Source organism: Octopus bimaculoides, chromosome 15 (genome assembly GCF_046866305.1).
Source record: "Octopus bimaculoides isolate indiv1 chromosome 15, ASM4686630v1, whole genome shotgun sequence".
In the NCBI taxonomy this organism is placed as follows: domain Eukaryota; kingdom Metazoa; phylum Mollusca; class Cephalopoda; order Octopoda; family Octopodidae; genus Octopus; species Octopus bimaculoides.
The window spans coordinates 40,884,070-40,906,203 of record NC_142942.1 but is presented as its reverse complement, the minus strand read 5'-3'; the positions used below and the strand labels follow the sequence as shown (position 1 = coordinate 40,906,203).

General features: G+C 38.4%; 1 protein-coding gene and 1 long non-coding RNA gene across 3 annotated transcripts in view; one reads left to right on the top strand and one right to left on the bottom strand.

Annotated features, from left to right (window-relative positions):
• LOC106873515 (uncharacterized) overlaps positions 1–22,134 on the bottom strand; it is a 92,449-nt gene that overhangs the window by 8,546 nt on the left and 61,769 nt on the right. The window lies entirely within an intron of this gene.
• LOC106873514 (carbohydrate sulfotransferase 15) overlaps positions 7,761–22,134 on the top strand; it is a 37,710-nt gene continuing 23,336 nt past the window's right edge. Inside the window, exons 1-3 of one of the 2 annotated variants that reach the window (XM_089363760.1) lie at positions 7,761–8,196; positions 12,928–13,193; positions 18,713–18,932. In XM_089363760.1, coding sequence (XP_089219886.1) covers positions 12,948–13,193; positions 18,713–18,932 — 466 coding nt within the window. In that variant the 5' untranslated portion in view covers positions 7,761–8,196; positions 12,928–12,947. The remainder of the gene's footprint in view (positions 8,197–12,927; positions 13,194–18,712; positions 18,933–22,134) is intronic. The other variant, XM_089363761.1, reaches the window with a different exon arrangement.

Genomic DNA, 22,134 nt, shown 5'->3' with positions numbered 1-22,134 from the left:
ACTTGAAAAGGAAATTGAGGGTGGAGAGGGAAGTGCTGTCCTCGAGTGATTCCTCACCCAAAATGTCAGGCCTTGATCCGATAATCGTATAATAATTCTACTTGTCATTATGTTACTTAGCCCGTTAGTAACGCTTTCATGGGATTAGAAAAAATGAGGGAGAAAGAAAAGAGGGAGAGAGAAAAAGAGGAAAAGACGAAGAGTAAGGCAGAAAGAGAGAGAAAGAAAAAGAGGGAGAGAGAAAAGGGGAGAGAGAAGCGTCCATGACATGTGGTAGGGGTAACGTAATCTTTATTACGTGGTTAAAAAAGGTAGTTGAAGGTAGTGATATAGAGGAGAGTTAGGTATATAACTTTAGGAGAAGGGTGATGTTCTGATGGGGAAATTAAAGAAAGGCAGAGAAAGCGAGAGAGAGGGAGAGAGAGAGAGGGAGAGAGGGAGAGAGAGAGGGAGAGAGAGAGAGAGAGGGAGAGAGAGAGATAGAGAGAGAGAAAGAAAGAGTGATGATGGTGGTAGTGGTGGTGGAGTGGTGGAGATGGAGGTGGCGATGATGAGTGTATAATGAAAAGTTATTGTTTTTTATATCACCTATCACTTAACGCAGGCGCATCCCAAACTTGCCATTCACTTTAGAAAGAAACCAGTTACTCGTTCGCCATCAATGACTATCAATAAATCACAAAGGCAGACATTTGTTAAAGTGGGGCTGTTCTTGCCTGAGCCTGTATTCGGCCATGGTCAGCTATATGTTGCATCCTTAAGGGCCCGCAAATTATCTGATGTAAGGGTTAAAGTTATAAACACTGACAAACAAGGGGAAAAGAAGTGGGGGGAACTTACACGAAGAACGTAGTCTGCAAAGAAGTATTGGATTGAAAGGTATACGCAAATTGAAATGTGTATTGGCTCGCCTTGGCTTATAAGTTACCGACCATGTGGTTTACATGTGCCGTGTTACATTGAATTTTCACCCTCGCGAAATTGTGAACCCTATATTTTACATATAAAATAATATTTTTTTTTCTATAAAATTTTTGTTTTCTCCATATGAAATTATAACTATGCAAATTTTAAAATGTAATCTCTTTTTCTATTTATAGGAAAAATGTAAAATTAAAAGCGAATACTTATTTTATGAGTGGTGTGTATTAAAATCTATAAAATTGTACATAAAGTATATATATATATATATATATATATATATATATATATATATATATATATATATATATATATATATATATATATATACCTACATATATATATATATATATATAAATACATATTCTTTTATTTGTTTGAGTCATTTGACTGCGGCCATGCTGGAACACCGCCTTTAGTCGAGCAAATCCCAGGACTTATTCTTTGTAAGCCTAGTACTTATTCTATCGGTCTTAATTGCTGAACCGCTAAGTTACGTAAGACACTAACATCGGTTGTCAAGTGACGTTGGAGGGACAAACACGGCCACAAAAAAAAACACACACACACACACACGCACACACACAAACACACATATGTATATATATATATATATATATATATATATATATAGATATATACGACGGGCTTCTTTCAGTTTCCGTCTACCAAATCCACTCACAAGGCTTTGGTCGGTCCGAGGCTATAGCAGAAGACACTTGCCCAAGGTGCCACGCAGTGGGGACTGAACCTGGAACCATGTGGCTGGTAAGCAAGCTACTTATCATACAGCCACTTCTGCGCTTATATATATATATATATATATATATATATATATATATATATATATATATATATATATATATATATATATATATATATATATATATATATATATATATATATATATATATATATATATATATATATATATATATATATATATATATATATATATATATATGCGTGTGTGTGTGTATATATATATATATATACAAATATATGTGTATTAAGTAATCATCGTATTCCAATTTCCTTCACTTTTCAATGAATAGCAGATGAGCGACTATCTTTTAACACAACACAGGCTACACTTTCAGGTTTTCTTTTTTTTTTTTTTTTGCTTTTGATAAATAGGTTTACTATTAATTCCGTGAAATAATCACGGGTCCCGCTAGTACCAAGAATTATTGCCACAACAGCAGCAGCAGTAGTCGTAGTACTATAAACAAGTAACTGTACTTGAGTCTATCCGATAAAATGAGCAGCTGTCAAATATTGGTGAGTGGGGGAATGAATGATGCGATCGATTGAATGAATGATGCGATCGATTGTTCCCTCCTTCAAATTCTAAGGCCATACGCTTATATTGGTTTCAATTTTGGAAGAACATTTTGGAGTAGGAGTTAAGTTGATTCCGTCGACTACAGCTCTCAACTGGTACTTATTTAATCGACCCCGAAAGGATAAAAAGTAAAGCCGACTTCTGTGGAATTTGAACTTAAAACTGGATCAAATGCCGGTAAGTATTTTGCCCAGCGTGCTAACGACTCTGCCAGCTCGCCACCTTGCTACTTATGTATATTGGAAGAAAGTTGTTTAAATTATACACAATGTAAAAAGCCACAAACTAGCCTGTTATATTTTTTCTGGGGTTGAAAAGTCCATTTTCACATTTTCTGAAGATATTCGTCTCCGCATGTCACCAGTGAAATAATTGAATGAAATAAGAAGAAAGAAGAAAATATAAAACAGTTTTAAAATAACATGAATTGTTTTTTTTCTTCTCCCCTGCGTATTGCTTTTCTTTTTATTATCTGTTGGTATTGATTAACTAAAGATCATTGCTCGGTGTTAACATAGTGTTTGCTTAAGAAACCAATGTAAATTAAGAAACAGATGTCAACTCAAAATGTCCGCCATTTTATCTTCCTAGATAAACTTTGTATTAACGCTGTAACAGTCATCATCATCATCAGTATTATCATTGTTATGACTATCATCATCGTCACCATCATCAGCATTACCATCGTCATCGTTAGCATTTTCATCGTCATCGTCATCACTTCTGTAACAGCATCATTATCATCATCACAGTCACCAGTATCATCATTGTTATGTTGAGTTTCTTACTTCCAATGCTTGTCCATAAGTCTTTCTATTAAACTTTACTATCACTTTACTTTGCTATTAAACTGTTCTATCACTTTACTTTGCTATTAAACTGTTCTATCACTTTTCTTTGCTATTAAACTTTACTATCACTTTACTTTGCTATTAAATTTTACTATCACTTTACTTTGCTATTAAACTTTACTATCACTTTACTTTGCTATTAAATTTTACTATCACTTTACTTTGCTATTAAACTGTTCTATCACTTTACTTTGCTATTAAACTGTTCTATCACTTTACTTTGCTATTAAACTTTACTATCACTTTACTTTGCTATTAAATTTTACTATCACTTTACTTTGCTATTAAACTGTTCTATCACTTTACTATGCTGTGGTTCTCCATTATTCTTATTCTTATTTTCATCATACTTTAGTGGTTGATAGAAATTCTTGCCCTTATTTATAAACATTCCCTTTTGTTGATACTTTATTGGAAAATTATATCGACCTCCTGTACTTGTCTGGTACTTTGTTAGAAGGTTGAACAGTAAAGTTGACTTTGGTAGGATTCGAACTCAGAACATAAAGGTCTATAACTAATTACTACAGGTATTGTGTCTCACTCCCTGACGATTCTTCCCATTCACCGCCCGTATAGATGTCTATTGTTTTGCTTTTGTTCTTTTTCTTCTTGATTCTTTTTATTATTTCTATAACACCACTAAGGGAGCGACCTGGTAGAAACGTTAGCACGCCGGACGAAATGCTTAGCAGTATTTCGTCTGCCGTTACGTTCTGAGTTCAAATTCCGCCGAGGTCGATTTTGCCTTTCATCTTTTCGGGGTCGATACATTAAGTACCAGTTACGCACTGGGGTCGATGTAATCGACTTAATCCCTTTGTGTGTCCTTGTTTGTCCCCTCTATGTTTAGCCCCTTTTGGGCAATAAAGAAATAAGAAACGTTTGCATGCTGGACGAAATGCTTAGCGGTATTTCGCCCGTCGCTACGTTCTGAGTTCAAATCCCGCCGAGGTCGACTTTGCTTTTTTCATCCTTTCATGTCGATAAATTAAGTACCAGTTGAGTACTGAGATCGATGTAATCGGCTATCCCTCTGTCCCAAATTTCAGGCCTTGTGCCTATAGGAGAAAGGATATTTATTCCGGTTGTTTACATTCAGATACAAAATTCTGCCGAGATCCACTTTGCCATTCAGATTTTTTAGTTCAATGTTATTGACTGTTCCGCCCAATTAGAATTCTTGAGGCTGGCTCTAAGAAAACTATTATTCTTATTACACATAAGACAGCATTTTGTTTTAATTCATATTCCATTTATTATTTATTTGGGTAGACCAAGTGAAATTCGGTTGTCGGAAACTGGGGAATCTTTTCGGAGTCCCCATTCCTATTCTTGTTTATTAGACTTGTCACCTGTTTTAACATTTCCGTATTTCTCATGGGTGCTTTTAAAGGGTCAATTAATCAGCTTCCACTAATACAGAAATCCCGAAGAAACAGACGTTATCTCTCTTCTCTGGCAAAGCAATTAAATAATAATAAAAGAACCTGTTCTTATTTTATTATATTCTTGGAGGAAAATTGTTAATGTTTGCTTGTCCATTTTTAAGAACCATAAATAAATTTTCTTAATGCGAAGACTAAATTACAACAATTTCTTGTATCACATAACTGTCTGGATGTTTTGCGTCATATATATATATATATATATATAAAAGATAATAAGAGTGAAAAAACTACAGAAGGCTTGTGTTACATGGTTAAAGTATATATTTAAATTATATCAGAAAAATGTAAGAAAAATGTTATAAAAATGTTATAAAATCTTTTTGGTATATAAACATTGTATTTTGAGAAATAACCGGTTTCGTGTTGTCTTTTCAAATTTCTCTACTTCATTGTGTCGTGTTCGTTCCAGTCTGGGATATATATATATATATATATATATATATATATATACATACATGTATGTATGTATCTAATAGAGTATATATATACTATTTTATTCTTTTCAGTCATTTGACTGCAACCATGCTGGAGCAACACTTTTAATCGAACAAAGCGACCCCTAGACTTATTTTTTGTAAGCCTAGTACTTATTCTATCCATCTGTTTTGCCGACGTAAACACACCAACATCGGTTGTGAAGCGATGCTGGTTGGACAAACACAGACGCACACACACACACACACACACACACACACACGCGCACACACACACACACACACACACACACACACACACACACACACATATATATATATATATATATATATATATATACGACAGGCTTCTTTCAGTTTCCATCTACCAAATCAACTCTCAAGGCTTTAGTCGGCCCGAGGCTATAGTAAAAGACACTTGGCCGAATTACCACGCAGTGGGGACTAAACTCGGAACTATGTGGTTGGGGTAGTAGCATGGAATTTAGGAATATAGATTAGGTGGTTGGACAGGTCAGTGCTTGGTAGTATAAGAAAATATATATGTGAAGATGTATATGTATGTATATATTAGACATGTATATATATATATATGTATATATATATATATATTTATACAGATCTTTATGAATATCAATATCTGCATATACAACTCGTACTCATATGTATATGTACACATGCACACCCGTATATACGTGTATCTGTATGTATTATCACCCCTGTACATGCAGGTATATATACCTTGCATACATACATACATACATTCATACATACACGCATACACACACACACACACATATACACGCACATATGCATGTACGCATATACACACGACTATAATTAGATGGTTGTGATATTCGAGCATGAGTGAGGAATTAGATAGGGATTAAGAGTTGAAATGTAGATTTATAAGGTTATTGGGATTACCTAAGGGGTATTGTGCAGTTATGCAGTATCCGTTTATCTCATTCTGAAATATATATATACATATACATACATATATATATATATATATATATATATATATATATATATATATATATATATATATATATATATATATATATATATATATATATATACATGCTGATATATGGCCTACGTAATCCCCGAACCTGGGGCTTAACTATGGTCTATCCATAGCACTTACTCAGCATTACCTGACACCTTTGAGTCTTACTGACACCATTACCTCTCATAACCTATATATATATATATATATATATATATATATATATATATATATATATATATATATATATATAAATAGATATGTATATGTGTGTATATATATATATATATATATATATATATATATAAATATGTATATGTGTATATATATATATATATATATATATAATGTTTTTATGTTACTTGTTTCAGACATTGGGCTGCGCACATGCTGGACCACCACAAACTTGAGAACTTTTATTCCAAGTAATCGATTTTATAGTTAAAGGATTAAGTTAACGGATACTGCATTAAGCGCAGTATCCAAACCTTGTTTCAGAGTAAGTCGTGTGTTCGCGGATTATGTTTGCCACTTATGGCTATCAGGTGTCATCAGCGACACTTTGCATTCATCGTTGGATCAACTCTCAGTGATTCCTAGGTGCACGTATGGTATATATTAAAGATTAATAGAGAAAACGGAGTGTACCAAAAAGCAATTTGTTATCAAGACAATTGTTTCGTCTCCATTATGCACTGTTCCCTAGTGGGCGTGGAACGGAGCAATAACACCAGATGCGCACAGTGCAAAGAAGACTCCTCAGGTGGCATAATATGTTTTTAAGTGCGGGTATTTACATTTCAGTTTCGCTGCATTGAGAGAGTGTATCAGTTCGGCTGAATATATAGAATACTGGTCCATGAAGGTAAGATTAAAAAAAAAAAGAAGGAAGAAAATACTCCATCTTGGTGAGAGATAAGTATTGATGCAATGAAAATGACTCAAACAGCATTTTATAGCCCGAGGATTGCGTGAAGGGACCAGATGTGTTATAAAATGCTGTCTGAGTCGTTTTCATCGCATGAAACTTTTAGTAGCTCATAAAAGTATATACTGTGCTTATTAAACAGTATATATGTGTGAAACTTTGAAGTTAAGATTAAATAAAGGATTCTTTTGACGGAAGAAAATGATTCTATTGCTTTTTTACTATATCCACTACAGCCAACACCAGCGATCATCCTAACCGTCACCATTTTCTAACAACAAATTTCTTTCACCTCACTATGACCGCAATCAATGCCCCAACACACACACAATGCCACAACGCACACACAATGCCACAACACACACACAATGCCACAACACACACACAATGCCACAACGCACACACACAATGCCACAACACACACACACAATGCCACAACACACACACACACTTACACACATATAACTGCATATATAGTATATATATCTCTATATTGCATATATCAGAATATTCAGAACCAATCTGTTGAGACTTAGGTTAGAAATCTCGCTAAATCTCTATCTCCCCTCTTCCCCCCCCCAGCACTTTCCCTTGAGCAGCTGTATTGCTGTCCATCTGCAAGCTGTTTCGCAAACAATCGAACACACACATACGTACGCACATTCGTTATATACGTATTCACGCACAAACATAAACGTACCTAGATACATTCACACACACACACACACAAATGTGTGTGTGTGTTTGTGTATATATATATATATATATATATATATATATATATATATATACCCACACAGACACACACGTTTGTATACACACTTAGATATATACTACATTCACACACATATATAATAAACGAACAGATGTATATATATGTGCAAATATATGCATATGTATATATGTTTGTGGTGTGTGTGTGTGTGTGCGTGTGTGTGTGTGCGTGTGTGTGTGTACATATATCGATGACCGAGGTGGAGGAGACGTGTTATTTGCGAGAAGACATGCACATGAAAATACACGACGCACAGGCAAATACAACTTCAAGGAAATTTTTTGAACTAGTTTACTTCTCTAGTTTAATGGTTTTGATATTAAGAATAACATAACAGCAAATAATAGATCATCATCATCACCATCATCATCGTCATCATCATCATCATCATCATCATCAGCATCATCATCATCATCATCATCATCGTTTTTATCATTTTCATTTGCTCATTTGAACTTTCCGCGCAAGGGTGCTTCAAGGTATGGGAAACAATATTTTATTATTATTCTCCTTGATTTTTTCTTTCACATTTTCTGTTTTTTCCCTTTTTTTTTTCTTGTTACTAAATTGCGACCTTTCCCGAGGTGATGTCTTATTAAGATTTTGTCGATCATAGCATAACGACCCTGTACATATTTCAGTCCAGTACTCGTTTTCTTTTCTTTTTTTCTTTTCTTTGAGTTACTAAGTTACGGAACATACAGTGAAACAATATAAGAACACCTACATATATACAGATATCTACACACATACACGCACGTACGTTCAGTTTGTAGATGTGCGCAACGTTTTTAGCGTGCATACTCCAATTCGGAGCTCTATCACTTAAAAACCAGAAAAAAAATAATAAAAATAAAAATAAGGGAGAATCGTACATTTTTGAGGCTAGGATTTTATTACATATTACATAAACAAGTTGTGAAGGCGCAATGGCCCAGTGGTTAGGACAGCGGACTCGCGGTCATAGGATCGCGGTTTCGATTCCCAGACCGGGCGTTGTGAGTGTTTATTGAGCGAAAACACCTAAAGCTCCGCGAAGTCCGGCAGGGGATGGTGGCGAACCCTGCTGTACTCTTCCACCACAACTTTCTCTCATTCTTTCTCCCTTTTTCTGTTGTACCTGTATTTCAAAGGGGCCAGCCTTGTCACACTGTGTCACGCTGAATCACACCGAGAACTACGTTAAGGGTACACGTGTCTGTGGAGTGCTCAGCCACTTGCATGGTAATTTCACGAGCAGGCTGTTCCGTTGATCGGATCAACTGGAACCCTCGACGTCGTAAGCGACGGAGTGCCAACAATAACAACAACAGCAGCAACAAATATAAACAAGTTACGGAAACTTCTCGCCTTTACTGACAACAGATGATAAGAAAAGGGGGAAGGAAAACCGAAACGTTGGCGCACGGTAATACGACACACATATTACGTACGAAAACGCTGATGTGCGCGCGAGCTCACACATGACATATTCGGAGATGCAGACGGAAACAGATGAAGAAACACATAAACACATACAAAAGCACTCGAGAGAAATCAATAAATAAAGGGGCTTGGTCGGCTGCTATCAGTCTGTGTCAGTCGCCGTCAAGACTCCAGGTGTTCTAGGTCCCCCATGCTATCGATTTCCTCCGCAAAATAAGGAGAAATGAGCACCGTGATGTAGAGTGGCTCCTGCAGCGAGTGTCGCTGGCCATTACCACGGGGCGTGGCTGAGCACATCATCTGTCCTGGGGTATGTGGTCCATCGTCCCCTGCCCCTCCACCTTCTGCTGCTTTAACCTCCAACAAATTTTTGTTTCTTTTCTCCCCTGTTTCATTGTATTTAAATGTTATAATTAAATATTAAACACCTCAAGGCTTTTATTATTTTACTTGACTCAGTCATGGGACTGAGGCCATGTTGGAGCACCACCTTTTAGTCGAACGAATCGATCCCAGGACTCATATGTTTCTTTTTAAGCCTGGTACTTATTATGTCGGTTATTTTGGCGAACCACTAAGTTAGCGGTGATGGGGTGGGACAAACAGAGACACGAAGACACACACGCAGAAGCACACACACACACACATAGAAGCACACACACATATACAGGTTATAGTAGAGGATACTTGACCAAAGTGCTACGCAGCGGGACTGAACCCGGAACCATGTGCTTGGAAAGCAAGCTTCTTACCACACAGCCACGCCGGCGTCTATAACACATATTAGGCATACACACTACGCTAAGACATACACCATACACTCATATATTTAACAGAGGACGCGTACAGACAAACATAGTGAACCACATACACACAAGCACTGTCTCTCTCTTTCTCTCTCGCGCGCACACACACACATTTACAAGGCACACATGTAATATGAAACATACACATCTTGAAGTCATTGAACGTATGCACAAACAAACGCGCCGAGAAATACAAACATAACACATGAGCAATACATGCTTATGGTCGTAGTATATATAATTTTGTGAATGAAAACCTGAATGATGAAAACTTCAGCAATCGTGAACATAGCACAAGCATTGTTTCTTTTTACATGTTATACGTAAAAGATAGTGGAGGCACAATGGCCCAGTGGTTAGGGCAGCGGACTCGCGGTCATAGGATCGCGGTTTCGATTCCCAGACCGTGCGTTGTGAGTGTTTATTGAGCGAAAACACCTAAAGCCCCACGAGGCTCCGGCAGGGGATGGTGGCGAACCCTGCTGTACTCTTCCACCACAACTTTCTCTCACTCTTTCTTCCTGTTTCTGTTGTACCTGTAATTCAAAGGGTCAGCCTTGTCACATTCTGTGTCACGCTGAATATCCCCCGAGAACTACGTTAAGGGTACACGTGTGTGTGGAGTGCTCGGCCACTTGCACGTTAATTTCACGAGTAGGCTGTTCCGCTGATCGGATCAACTGGAACCCTCGACGTCGTAAGCGACGGAGTGCCAACAAACGTAGAAGATATTTACTAAATTATGCAATTTAGCTTTTGTTTTTGTAGTCTGCTTTCTATTACATACTTTCTATTCCTTTATTTAAAAAAAAAAAAATTCTGTTTTTACAATAATATGGCAATAATCGAAAATCCAATTTATTTATATTTGTTTTTAATTTCTAAACTGATGTATACATTAATTACGTAGAATGGAAATGTCTCATTCATTTGACGAATGTTGTGAGTTCTCTGCGTGAATGACGCTAGTTAAATTCTTGAAATAACTGTTGAATTGAATACCATTGTCTGAAGTCCTAAGAATCGGTTGTATTGGAATGTAATGTTGCGTCAGTAGAACGAGGTTTAGCATTCCGGTCGCATAAACTTAGTTTCACGAAAAAAATAAACAAACAAACAAGAACTCAGTTTTTGTAGGCGTCGGCATGGCTGTGTGGTAAAAAGCTTGTTTGCCAACTACAATTCCGGATTCAGTCCAACTGCGTGGAACCTTGGCCAAGTGTCCTCTACTACCGCCTCGGACTGACCAGAACCTTGTGAGTAGATTTGGTAGACAGTAAGCGAAAGAAGCCCGTCATATATATATATATATATATATATATATATATACATATAGATGTCGGTGTGTACATACATGTATGGATATATTCATATAATTATATATTATGTTATATCCATACATATATGTACATACCGACATCTATATGTATACATACAAGCATATATGTGTACAGGACATCACAAAAAAACGATAAACACAATGAGAATCGAAAACATAAAGACGAAGACAGAAAGCGAACTTTATTTTCGAACAACGAAATAGATAAATAAATAGATAGATTTATAGATAGATAGATAAACAGGTAGATTGATAAATGAATAAATAGATAATTAGATAGATAGATAAATAAATAGATAGATAGATTGATAGATAAATAAATAGATAGATAAATAGATAGATTGATAGATAAAAATGTAGATAGATAGATAGATAGATAGATAGATAGATAAATAGATAAATAGATAGATAGATAGATAGATAGATAGAAAGTTAGATAAATAGATAAATTGATAGATAGATAGATAAATAAGTAGTTAGATAGAGATTGAAAGATGAATAAATAGACTGATAGATACATAGATACATAGATAAATAGATAGATAGCTTAATAGATAAATAAATAGATAGATTAAAAGATAAATATATATATATTATATATATATATATTATATATATATATATATATATATATATATATATATATGTATATATATATATATATATATATATATATATATATATATATATATATATATATATATATATATATATATATATAAATATTTTATTAGAATATTTAGCTGAAGATCAGAATAGAGTATTCTTTACTCTTAACTGTGAAACGATCGTACTAAATTAACTAAAGGCAGGTGGTTTTTTTTACTCTTCTCTACTGTTTTTTGTTCTGTGTGTATCAAAAATATCGCTATCAATCTAGAGTAATAATTTGTAGTTTTGAAATCAGTAGTTCTTTGACTGCTATTTCTGAATTCTCAGTATGTTGGAGAAGCAGGTTACTGTCAATCCCTATATATTTATGATTATAAATGATTTTTACCGAAAAGGTTTTTTCATACTGAGCTACCCGGCAAAATTGTTAATTATTAATTTTATTACTAATTGACGATTCCCTGCCCTGCATATCTATGTATATATATATATAGATAGATAGATAGATAGACAGATAGACAGTTGTGTATCTACCTGTCAGTCTCTGAATTTGAAAAGAAACGGTATGGTGTGATCGTGATCTGGGAGTAGTTTGGCTACTATTTCTAGTAAGGCACGAGATCTCATAGAACTTAAACCCCTCAACTTTTAGAATACTCAACATTTGAACCCCTATGCTTTCTCTTTATCCCTGTATGTCTGTGTCTGTCTGTTATATATATCTCTCTCTCTCTCTCTCTCTCTCTCTCTCTCGGTATTTGTCTCTAAAATTCACCATTTTCACTAAATACATTTAAATTCGATTTCTTTCTTTGCTTCTGTTTTTGTCTTTCTTTCTTTCTTTCTTTCTTTCTTTCTTTCTTATTTCTTCCTTTCTTTCTTTCTTCCTTCCTTTCTTTCTTTCTTTCTTTTTCCTTCCTTCTTTTTCTTTCTTTCCTTCCTTCTTTTTTTCTCTTCATCCCTTTCTTATCCTTTATCCTTTTCTTTTGTCCAGTCTTCCTTTAACATATTTTATTTCTAATTTTCAGTTTCCTTATTGAGAACCTTAATGAAACTGACAAATCTTTTCCGCTTTCTATGGCGAAGAATTCGAAGGACATATTTTGGTCTATTTTCAATTGCATTTGTATTATATTGCGCTTTTCTGATTTATTCCAAATTGTTTCCCACGTGGTATTCTCAAAACATTCTTTATCAAAATGCATTACCTGACCATAATCATGAAGAACTACGGATTTACCATCGACCAACGAATTTCTCCCAACCCGGTGTTGTTGACGACATTATTGGAATGGCAAGTAGCAATTTTACTCTGATTTATAAGAACCCCTTTTCGCTGTTAGGGTTTCTGGCTTATCTGATTTTCTTCTTCCCACATCCCGAACAATTTAATTCTTCAATTTTTGTCCTTGTTTAAAATAGAATTATAGGCGCAGGAGTGGCTGTGTGGTAAGTAGCTTGCTTACCAACCTCATGGTTCCGGGTTCAGTCCCACTGCGTGGCGCTTGGGCAAGTTTCTTCTGCTATAACCTCGGGCCGACCAAAGTCTTGTGAGTGGATTTGGTAGACGGAAACTGAAAGAAGCCTGTCGTATATATGTATATATATATGTGTGTGTGTGTGTGTGTGTGTGTGTGTGTGTGTGTGTGTGTGTGTGTGTTTGTATGTCTGTGTTTGTCCCCCCCCCAACATCGCTTCTTGACAACCGATGCTGGTGTGTTTACGTCCCCGTAACTTAGCGGTTCGGCAAAATAGACCGCTAGAATAAGTACTAGGCTTACAACGAATAAGTCCTGGGGGTCGATTTGCTCGACTAAAGGCGGTGCTCCAGCATGGCCGCAGTCAAATGACTGAACCAAGCAAAAGAGTAAAAGAGTAAAGTTGTAAATCTTTGTAGAAGCTACTTTGCTTGATGCAAAATCAGCGGCTGAATGTCGCTTATTTATTTATATATTGCAAACTGGGACAAACGACTGCCATGTCTAGCAGACATGTATACCAGTACCGAACAAGGGTAAGATCCTGAAACCAGCTGGTCTACTGGTCCTGTTAACGCTAGGTGGGAGTGTGTCATTAAGCAGCTGGAAGGGGTGTTCTCCTGGGGTTAAAAAGAGTAGCAGCATTGTTCTGTATTAAACAACCGCATTAAGGCAGTAACAACCATTACTTTTCAGCAGAGTTACTACCTGCATCTCTTATAGAAATTCTACAACTCGATACTTTGCTTGTTACACACACACACACACGCACACACACACACACACACACACACACACACACACACACACACACACACACACACACACACACAACACACACACACACTATATATATATATATATATATATATATATATATATATATATATATATATATATAGAGCGTTCAATACATACACACTTCACGTCTGGCTGTACAGCCTTTTTGTTTGTTTATTTACTCACCGTTTCGTTTTCCTGTCTTGTTTTCCGTCCGCCACTACCCTCCACGAAAATAATTTAATTTGTGTTCGTTGGAAGAACCATTTCAACGATGCGTAATGCCTTAATTCTCCGAAACGCCGGTGTTTTAATGGTGGCAGCTGATGAAGGAGATGTTTCTATGTGGCTTGCTTGTTTGTTGTACCTTGTTTATCATTTTGTCCATGTTCTTTTGCCACGTCATGTACCCAGTTATGTATCTATGTGTACATGTAGATGAAGGTATGTACATACATGTACATATATATGCATATACTCATATATTGTTTGTATATATATATACATATATATATATATATATATATATATATATATATATATATATATATGCACTCAGAGTGATCCCCCCTCCCCACAGATATCACTTAATGGCCACTTAGATGCCTGAGCACAAAATAACACTCCCGAATTCCTAGTTTTCCCACAGTAGCAGTGCCCAGACAGCACAACTGACCAAACACGGATAAATTAGGAAAATATCCTTATTTAAAGAAAATACAGATTACAACTCAACATATTCTAACATCTCAAGAAATATTCTTGGACTGCGGACACATAAACACAATAGCCCTATCCCTACCCCTCTGGTACACATCAACAACAAAAGGAGCACTCCATCGGTTACGACGACGAGGGTCCCAGCTGATACCATCAACGGAACAGCTTGCTCGTGAAATTAACGTGCAAGTGGCTGAGCACTCCACAGACACGTGTACCCTTAACGTAGTTCTCAGGGAGATTCAGCGTGACACAGAGTGTGACAAGGTTGGCCCTTTGAAATACAGGTACTACTCATTTTTGCCAGCTGAGTGGACTGGAGCAACGTGAAATAAAGTGTCTTGCTCAAGGACACAACGCGTCGCCGGGAATCGAACGCACAACCTTCCAATCGCGAGCGGAATGCCCTAACCACTAAGCCATGCGCCTTCACTGCATCTAGAACAGACACACAGAGATGTACAAACACACGCGCAAATATAATGCAACCTGCCGCACACGCACAAACACAATATCCCCACTCTCGAGCACAAACACACACACACACACATTCCAGGAAAAACACACATACATATACACATGCCATACGATTCTAGCAATCACAGCAAACACCCACAGATACACACACATGTTGGCACTCTGTCGCTTACGACGTCGAGGTTTCCAGTTGATCCGATCAACGGAACAGCCTGCTCTTGAAATTAGCGTGCAAGTGGCTGAGCACTCCACAGACACGTGTACCCTTAACATAGTTCTCGGGGGGATATTCAGCGTGACACAGTGTGACAAGGCTGACCCCTTTGAATTACAGGCACAACAGAAACAGGAAGTAAGAGTGAGAGAAAGTTGTGGTGGAAGAGTACAGCAGGGTTCGCCACCATCCCCTGCCGGAGCCTCGTGGAGCTTTAGGTGTTTTCGCTCAATAAACACTCACAACGCCCGGTCTGGGAATCGAAACCGCGATCCTATGACCGCGAGTCCGCTGCCGCACACACTTACACACACCACCCTGACAATTACGAGACACACACACACAAACACACCCACACATGCACAGATACACACACAAACACACCCACACATGCACAGATACACACACAAACACACCCACACATGCACAGATACACACACAAACACACACAAATACAACACAGCTCCTCCCCCCCACACGCATATATGCATACATACGTACACACACACACACACACACACACAAACACAATATGCTCATTCCCCTGTAAAGACACACACACACACACACACACACACATACTCAAAGAAAAAACAGACACATATACACACGCAGTACAGTTCCAAGAATCACAACAAACACTCACAGTCACACACACACACATACACACATACACAAGCACGTACACGTACACGTACACAATAATACACACCACACTGCCAAATACAAGACATGCTCACACAAACACACCCACACGTATACACACACACACACACAACACAAACAATACAAATAAAACACTGACGAAAATATACCCAAACATGTGCACAGACCGCACAGAAAAATAACATACACGTACACACTCATGCACACGTACACGCACACACTTAGCCACAATAAATATGGCACACACACACACGCACATGCACACACACCCGAAAAACTACATAAACCATACCCACATATACACACACAAACGCATACTCAGTACAAACACACATAATAGTACACGCACACACACACACACGCACACATACACACCACCCTGATAAACTTAATACACACGGACACACACAGCCCCTGACAAATACAGCGCACTCACGCACATATACACACTCAAACACACACATGCATATTTACCCCCACACACATATGTATGCGCACGCACACACACACACACGCAGACACCACCCGGACAATTATAACACTACAAACACACACAGAGTGACACGCGCACACATATACTCACGTGCACGCACACACCTGGCTGACCAACACAACGCACACGAACATACACACGGACACACATACAGACAAACACATACACACACACACACGAACAAACACATATACACAAATACATACACACACGTGCACATAAACAGCACCTCTGACAAATACGAATCACACACACACACACACACACAGACAAACGTGCACATATGCACACACCACCCTGCTAAATATAAAACACACACATGCACAGACCCATACATACATGCGCACACACACACACACCACTGAACTCTAAGACTAGTCAAAAAACCCCACATACATACACATGCACATATATATATACACACGCGCATAGAACCGTGTGCACACACACACACACACACACACACACACACACACCATCTTGAACTCTAAGACCAATCTAAAAACTACCGAACCATGCCAAACTAGCCCAGAAACAAAAAAAATCCTTTTGATTCCACAAACTATGTGAATGCTTTCCCCCACTAACCAACCTCACACACTATTTCTAAAAATAGCAACCACCCTTGTCAAACACACACACAAGACTGGAGATGAAGGAAAAAGGTTGGTCATACCCCTAAAATTCTGTATAAATATTTAAATAAGGTTTCTGATGAAGTTTTGACTAAGCAAAACACGCTTTCTCCTGTCAAATACTGTCTACAAATTCTTTCTGTATATATTCTTTTAGTGGAGGCGCAATGGTCCAGTGGTTAGGGCAGCGGACTCGCGGTCATAGGATCGCGGTTTCAATTCCCAGACCGGGCGTTGTGAGTGTTTATTGAGCAAAAACACCTAAACCTCCACGAGGCTGCGGCAGGGGATGGTGGCGAACCCTGCTGTACTCTTTCTCTTACTTCCTGTTTCTTTTGGGACTGAACCCGGGACCATGTGGTTGGTAAGCAAGCTACTTACCACACAGCCACTCCTACAATTGTTTTGTATCTTCCAGTTCTTTTCTATTTTGAGCCAAATTGTTTTCACATCATCGCGGATATAACTCAAATGTACGGGTCCACCTGCTGCCAGTGAATCTTGCGACATGTCCGGCTTAGCGGGACTTTGACTTCTCATATTATGCGATAACACCGTTCACTCCGTTTCTCTCGCGAATAATCTCTTTTCGGATATGCTCTCGCAACGATATTCCTTGCATGGATTTTTCCATCGCCCTTTGAGACGTATCCAGTCGATGTTTCTCCTTCTTCGCAGTAACCCACTTGCATATAGACAGCACAGTTAAGACAGTACTATGATAGGGTCTGACACGTAGGGTCTTGTCCAGCTTTGCTTTGAGCACATCTGTTATCGAAGTAAATGCCTTCCTTCCTACCCTTATTCTCCTCGGCATTTTGGCATCTATGTCTCGGTGCACATTCAATGTGTGACATACTCCGTTACGCTTCCTGGTCGCATGTGTTTTGTTTTCATGCGGTTCAGTTTAAGACATAAGGCTGAACAATGGGTGTGCAGTTCTGTCAGAATGTCTGCAGTTGATCTGTGGTTTGGGTGATAAGTATAATTTCATAGTTCGATAAGTATGTTCATGCCCTCTTTCCAGTTGATGCCCTTTTTTTTTACTATTACTAGGCATGCGGTAAAAAAACTTTGGAGAGATGCTGTCTCCTTGTTTGACATCCATCTTAGATGAAACTCTTAGAGTGGCAATAGCAGAGCTATATCGTTTGGTGTATTGCACCTCAACTCCTTACATTTTCAGAGATTTTAGTACTGCGTTCATCTCGATGTTGCTGAAGACCTTCGTAGCCAACGAAAGTGATATATACAAAATATACATTTATTACAAACACACGCGCACACTCATTTATATATAAAATTAAATTTGCAGTTGGCACTTTTATCGTAATATATTTCTGTTTCCAGAAACCGATACCATTTTCGAATCGCTTCAAGAACCCTTGTTGGTATGAAATGCCGGGTGGAAAAACCTTAACTTTGCGTTGTTTACCATATTTTTATCTGGTTGGAGTTGATAAATGTGGTACAACTGATCTATTTTCTCGACTAAGACAACATCCAGAATTACTCCGAACAAATGCACTCAATGGAAAAGAAACTCACTGGTGGTCGTGGAGGCGATTCGGTAAATCATTCAGTTTATTTTTTATTATTTTTAATCAGAAGGAAAAGTTGCTTAAATCGAACTAATGTATTGAATCCACCCCTCTATATGTCTGGGTTTTAGTTCCTTAAATGCAAGGTCGAAGAACCTTAATTCATTAATTTTAATTTTGATTCTTAACTATTTTATCCTCGTATTCTTTATTTTATTGTTTATATGAGAAGAATTTTTCATTCTAGAGGCACACAATACGCTACAATTATCAAAATGTATTGTCATAGAAATAAGCGAAACGGCGAACAAAAAAAAAAAAACGAGATACATTTTGAAAAATCACCCGAGAAGACACATCTGCACCCACGATGCATCACAACTGTTTCTACAGAAGCTCACCTGCAAGATACCGGTGCATGATGGATCGAAACAGTTGTAGTGGTTCTGGATAAAGAGTCTCGTGAATTACATTTTCTTTCTCTATTTTATAGATAAAATATATACGTATGCGCATAGGCGCAGGAGTGGTTGTGTGGTAAGTAGCTTGCTTACCAACCACATGGTTCCGGGTTCAGTCCCACTGGTTGGCACCTTGGGCAAGTGTCTTCTACTATAGTCTCGGACCGACCAAAGCCTTCTGAGTGGATTTAGTAGACGGAAACTGAAAGAAGCCCGTCGTATATGTGTATATGTATATATATATGTGTGTTGTTTGTGTGTCTGTGTTTGTCCCCCAACATCGCTTGACAACCGATGCTGGTCTGTTTACGTCCCCGTAACCTAGCGGTTCGGCAAAGAGACCGATAGAATAAGTACTAGGCTTACAAAGAATAAGTCCTGGGGTTGATTTGCTCGACTAAAGGCGGTGCTCCAGCATGGCCGCAGTCAAATGACTGAAACAAGTAAAAGAGTAAAAGAGAGTATGCACACACACACACACACACATACACACACACACACACAGACGCAAGCGTGGTTGGGTAGTAAGAAGCTTGCTTCCTGTATAGCGTTTGTCAGTTGAATTTTTGATTTTGGGAGTAACACACGTGTTTTTTATTTTTTTTGCTGTCTTAGCGGCGCGACGTTTTCGCTCTTGTTTAATGGAGGGGCGTCGGGTGAGGAGTTGCGAGAGCTTGAATTGTTCTTCTTCAGACTTTGTGTCGTCTGAGGAAGAAATGGTGGAGTGTTTGAAGAGGATAGATGAAGTAATAGAGACCAAAACTTATGCAGAGGCGACGAAAGAAATAAAAAAAAGCGAAGACGTTAGGCTGGAGGATATGAGCAAATTCAAAGAAATGATTAAAAGGGCGGGGAACGAAATGAAGGTGTGTGTGTGTGTGTGTCCCCCCGCCCACACTGCACACAAAGAAGTATTAAAAGTGAAAAATGAGAAAACCATGATTTACAGAACATTCGGTGGCAGCCAGGAAGATTGAAATCATGACGATGGCTCAAGGAGAAAAGGCTCTAAAACAAATCTGGTAAGGAATTTCCTACCTAGCCAGAGGAAAAAATCTTTGGAATAGTGGAGTTGCGGTTTCGGGAGGTGGCTACTGCCAGGCTGCACTCAGCAACACCATTGAGAACTGATGAAGTGCTGCTTCTACCCGTATACCTTGGGAGACGTGCTTCCAGGGTTAGGGTAGAAGGCATACCGCCAGAAGTGGATGTAGCCTGGCTGGTAGCTGCCATACTGCTAGGCATGGAGGAGAAGGTGGTGGCCCTCCAGGCCGCCAGAACACCCCACAGGAACTGGCAAGGACAAAGCCTTGATATGGTGGTACAAGTTGCAGTGGAAGATATCGAAAATGTGGTAGAGACAATCACGGTCGGAGACGCAACACTGAAAGTCAGAGTGGAAGAGAGGATTCCGCGGTGCTGTAAATGTGACCTAAAAGGCCACATTAGAGCGGATTGTCCTCTACCACTTGTGAAGGCTAAGGAGAAACAAGAGAATGAGGAAGTGGCTTGTGCTCCACTACTCGTGGCGATTGAGGAAAAGGAGAGTGAAGCGGCACCACAGATGAAGACTAGTACCAGCGTCGCAGACCCAGCATATATATGTATCAAGATAAAAGGACTTTGAGGAAACCCATGACTATGAGTGCTGGGTCAAGAAATTGGACACCAGCTCAATGTCTAAGCAAGTAAGAGTTTATGATATTTTAAAGAAGCACAATGTAAACATCCTTCGGGGGAATGATAATTAGCTGTCGCTAATAACTGTGTTATAAACTAGTTTAAAAAATAACAAAACGAAACAAAACAAAAAACAACGTTGTATTAACAGGTTCAATGAAGTCGCTCGGAGGTGTGGCCGAATGGTTTCATTTCAGTTTTCATTAGATTTAATTCATCCTTTCCATTCGTTTTGTTTTTTTGTCCCCCACCTTGTGCTGTCCCCTCTATGTACGGCTTTCACAGCTAGTATAATGAAATAAAGAAGCTTGCTTCCCAACCACATGGTTCTGGATTCAGTCCCACTGCGTGGCACCTTGGGCAAGTGTCTTCTGCTATAACCTCGGACCGACCAAAGCCTTGTGAGTGGATTTGGTAGACGGAAACTGAAAGAATCCCGTCGTAAATATATGTATATATATATATGTGTGTGTGTGTGTGTGTGTGTGTGTATGTGTGTGTGTGTGTGTGTGTGTATGTTTGTCTCCCCACCATCACTTGACAACCACTACGAGTGTGTTTCTGTCCACGTAACTTAGCGGTTCGGCAAAAGGGACCGATAGAATAAGTACTAGGCTTATAAAGAGTGAGTCCTGGGGTCGATTTGTTCAACTAAAGGCGGTGCTCCAGCATGACCGCAGTCAAATGACTGAAACAAATAAAAGAGTATAAACAGTCGAATGCCATGTAGCTTCACAAAAAATCTGATAAGGAAGATTGAAGAAACTATCGCTTCGTATGCCTCCTGTTTCACCTCTATAAGGTGCTTATAAAGGTCACAGTCACTAGACCTCTGAAACACCTCGATGAGGAGCAGCAAAGGGAACGAGCAGGTCTCTGTAAGAACTACAATGCGGGAGATCACATATTCACTCTAACAGAGCTTATTGTTGCTGGCACCCCGTCGCTTACGACGTCGAGGGTTCCAGTTGCTCCGATCAACGGAGCAGCCTGCTCGTGAAATTGACGTGCAAGTGGCTAATCACTCCACACACAGACACGTGTACCCTTAACGTAGTTTTCAGGGATATTCAGCGTGACATAGTGTGAC